At 39.0% G+C, this 2,821-nt stretch overlaps 1 protein-coding gene across 1 annotated transcript in view; it reads left to right on the top strand.

Annotated features, from left to right (window-relative positions):
* Positions 1-998: 998 nt before the first annotated feature.
* Positions 999-2,821, top strand: part of LOC119597053 (macrophage mannose receptor 1-like) — a 2,321-nt gene continuing 498 nt past the window's right edge. Inside the window, exons 1-6 of the mRNA XM_037946500.1 lie at positions 999-1,085; positions 1,314-1,512; positions 1,701-1,794; positions 1,959-2,084; positions 2,216-2,445; positions 2,567-2,660. Of these exons, the coding sequence (XP_037802428.1) occupies positions 1,047-1,085; positions 1,314-1,512; positions 1,701-1,794; positions 1,959-2,084; positions 2,216-2,445; positions 2,567-2,660 (782 nt within the window). The 5' untranslated portion in view covers positions 999-1,046. The remainder of the gene's footprint in view (positions 1,086-1,313; positions 1,513-1,700; positions 1,795-1,958; positions 2,085-2,215; positions 2,446-2,566; positions 2,661-2,821) is intronic.

Here is a 2,821-nt window from a genome sequence, read left to right as displayed (position 1 = left end):
CTTCGACCTTGGCCCTCCTGAGACCTGATTCAGCTCTTGTTCGTCCTGTCTCTCTGTCACTATACATACTTGACAAAATTTTCTCCTTGTATCCATTTCGGTTTATTCGTCTGAAGAGGAACTCGTGAAGGGTTCGAAACGTTACGCTTTAGTTTAATTTTCTAGTGTGGCCGTTTCCCTATTCATATATATATATATATATATATATATATATATATATATATATATATATATATGTATATGTATTCTAACTTAGTAACTACACACACACACACACACACACACACACATATATATATATATATATATATATATATATATATATATATATATATATATATATATATATATATATATGTATACATATGTGTGTGTGTGTCTATCTGTCTATCTATCTATCCATATCTCTCTCTCTCTCTCTCTCTCTCTCTCTCTCTCTCTATATATATATATATATATATATATATATATATATATATATATATATACATATATATATATATATATATATATATATATATATATATATATATATATACATATATATATATATATAATACACACATACACATACACACAATGATGGCATTAATGATGAAAATAATTTTGATGATAATGATAATAAATGTCATAATGATTATGATAATAGATTGAAAATAAAAATTACAATGACGTTTGTGATAATAATCATAATGGATATAACTAAACTAATGGTAAACTTAATAATAATTGTATTCTTAATCATAGTAACAGTAATAATGATAATAATACTAGTACAGATGTTAGATAATAAATATGTCTACAAGCTGCCAAACTCGTATGTAAATTAGATACAAATCTATATACATCCCCCGTGCTTTCCTTATAAAGACGAGCAAATTCAATTAACGAATGTAAAGGTATTTGATCAAACATAGTCATTCAGGTAACACATTTTTCTATAATTGAGCACACCTGTGTCACCAACGTGGGCCTATATATATCGATGCTCGGGATAGCACATCACACGTACTCGTCACACATCTTCGCCTTCAGCATCCCGAACCATGTTGCGATTCTTGCTTCTGCTGGCCACGACGCTCTCGGTAAATTATTAAGAAGAATAACCCTCTAAAACGCAGATTGTTTACTTGTTTGCCCCCTAGTTTAATGTTCTTTCCGCTCTATTGTTGTTTGTTGAGTATTTCCTCGAAGTGAGGTTTAAAAAGTTATTGACTGTAACATGAGGTGCTTTTGAAAACACTATACGCTCGCTCTCAAATTTTCATTCAAACAATAACGTTTCTTTTCTCCCTGTTTCTCTTCTTAACCAGTTGACGCTGTGCCGGGGTCTTCCCAGTAAGCGGATTGAGGAATTCGTGTGTCCTGAAGGCGGATGGACACTCGTGGAGACATCGTGCTTCTTGGTGTCCAACGCTTCCGGCAACTGGTACGAAGGACAAAGCTTCTGCAAGGGTTTCGAAGCCTCGCTCGCTACGGTGTCCAGTAATGCCCAGCAAGAAGCTCTCACAGGTCTTTTACTCATCGCTTTCCTTCTCTTGTCTCTTGTGTAAATACGATTGATTCCAAATTTGAATTTACACATTAAAGTAAAGTTTTTTTTACAAATCCATATTATCTATTATTTCATCTAAATGCGTAACTTATCTTCCAAGATACTTCATATCCTTCCTCTCCGTAAATTTTTCCTTTACTTACAGCTATGCTGACTGGAGACACCTGGATCGGCCTCAGCGATCTCCAGGGGGAACACACGTATTCTTGGGACGATGGATGTTCAGCTGAGTACTTCAGGTCAGGCTCTTTATTGTTCAACACATGAAGGTCATTCGAAAGTAGGGGGAAAGGCCTGTGAATTCATAGCATATCTTAAAACATGTAGGTGAAGCATTAGTGTTGAATAACTGACTAAATAAACAGAGGTCGTTCAGGCACCAACATCCTTCTCCCAACTGCAGGTGGGCGGAAGGTGAACCAAGCAACTCAGGAAGTTTCTGGGTCTTCGGTGATAGTGAAGACTGCGTCGAGATGCGGCAGGTGGTCGGGTATCTTTGGAATGATGCTCATTGCGAGGACTCCAAGCTGTCAGTACCTGTGGTTTAACTTTGTACTGTTTTAATGCTTCAAGAATAGCGATCTTTTTTTCTGTTTTGTGTCTTCTCTGATCGCTAGTGCGAGGAAATACAGGGTGAATAATATTTACTCTTTTGTGTAGATTCATGTGTAGTCGCCCAGCTGATCCAGCGCCCACCACCACAACCACCACTACAACAACTACCACCACTCCAGCACCCACCTGTGAGGAAGGATGGGAGATTTACGGCCTGTCTTGTTATCTGGTGAGTGAAAATACGGCGTCATGGACTGAGGCGAAAGACAGCTGCATTGGTCTCGGAGGCGTGCTGGCCTCCGTCACCAGCGAGGACGAGCAGGCGTTCGTGAGCGGTAAGTAGCGTCCGGGCGACGTCCTCCTGCAGGGGCATCAGCTGACTCCTCTTTTCATTTTGGCTTTGCTTCCTTCCCTCGCCTGCAAGTGATCTTGACTCTCTTCCTCTCTTACTCACAGGTCTGCTGAGTCGCAGCGCCTGGATTGGCCTCAGCGATCGGAATACTGAAAACGAGTTTGCATGGGAGGACGAGAGTCAGTCTAACTATACAAGGTATTTTCGCTCGCTATTCGTGGGTCAGTTTGTGACCGTTCTAAATTACATGAAATCATAATAGCTACAAGAACTCTTTGATGACCCAACCGGAAGAGTATACCCGTATTTCCAAAGAAGATATGATCGAAACCCGTCACAGATCATCTTGCTCTGTAAAG

This window comes from Penaeus monodon, chromosome 3 (genome assembly GCF_015228065.2).
Source record: "Penaeus monodon isolate SGIC_2016 chromosome 3, NSTDA_Pmon_1, whole genome shotgun sequence".
NCBI lineage: Eukaryota > Metazoa > Arthropoda > Malacostraca > Decapoda > Penaeidae > Penaeus > Penaeus monodon.
The sequence above is the reverse complement of the archived record's forward strand: the minus strand, read 5'-3'. Positions and strand labels throughout refer to the sequence as shown.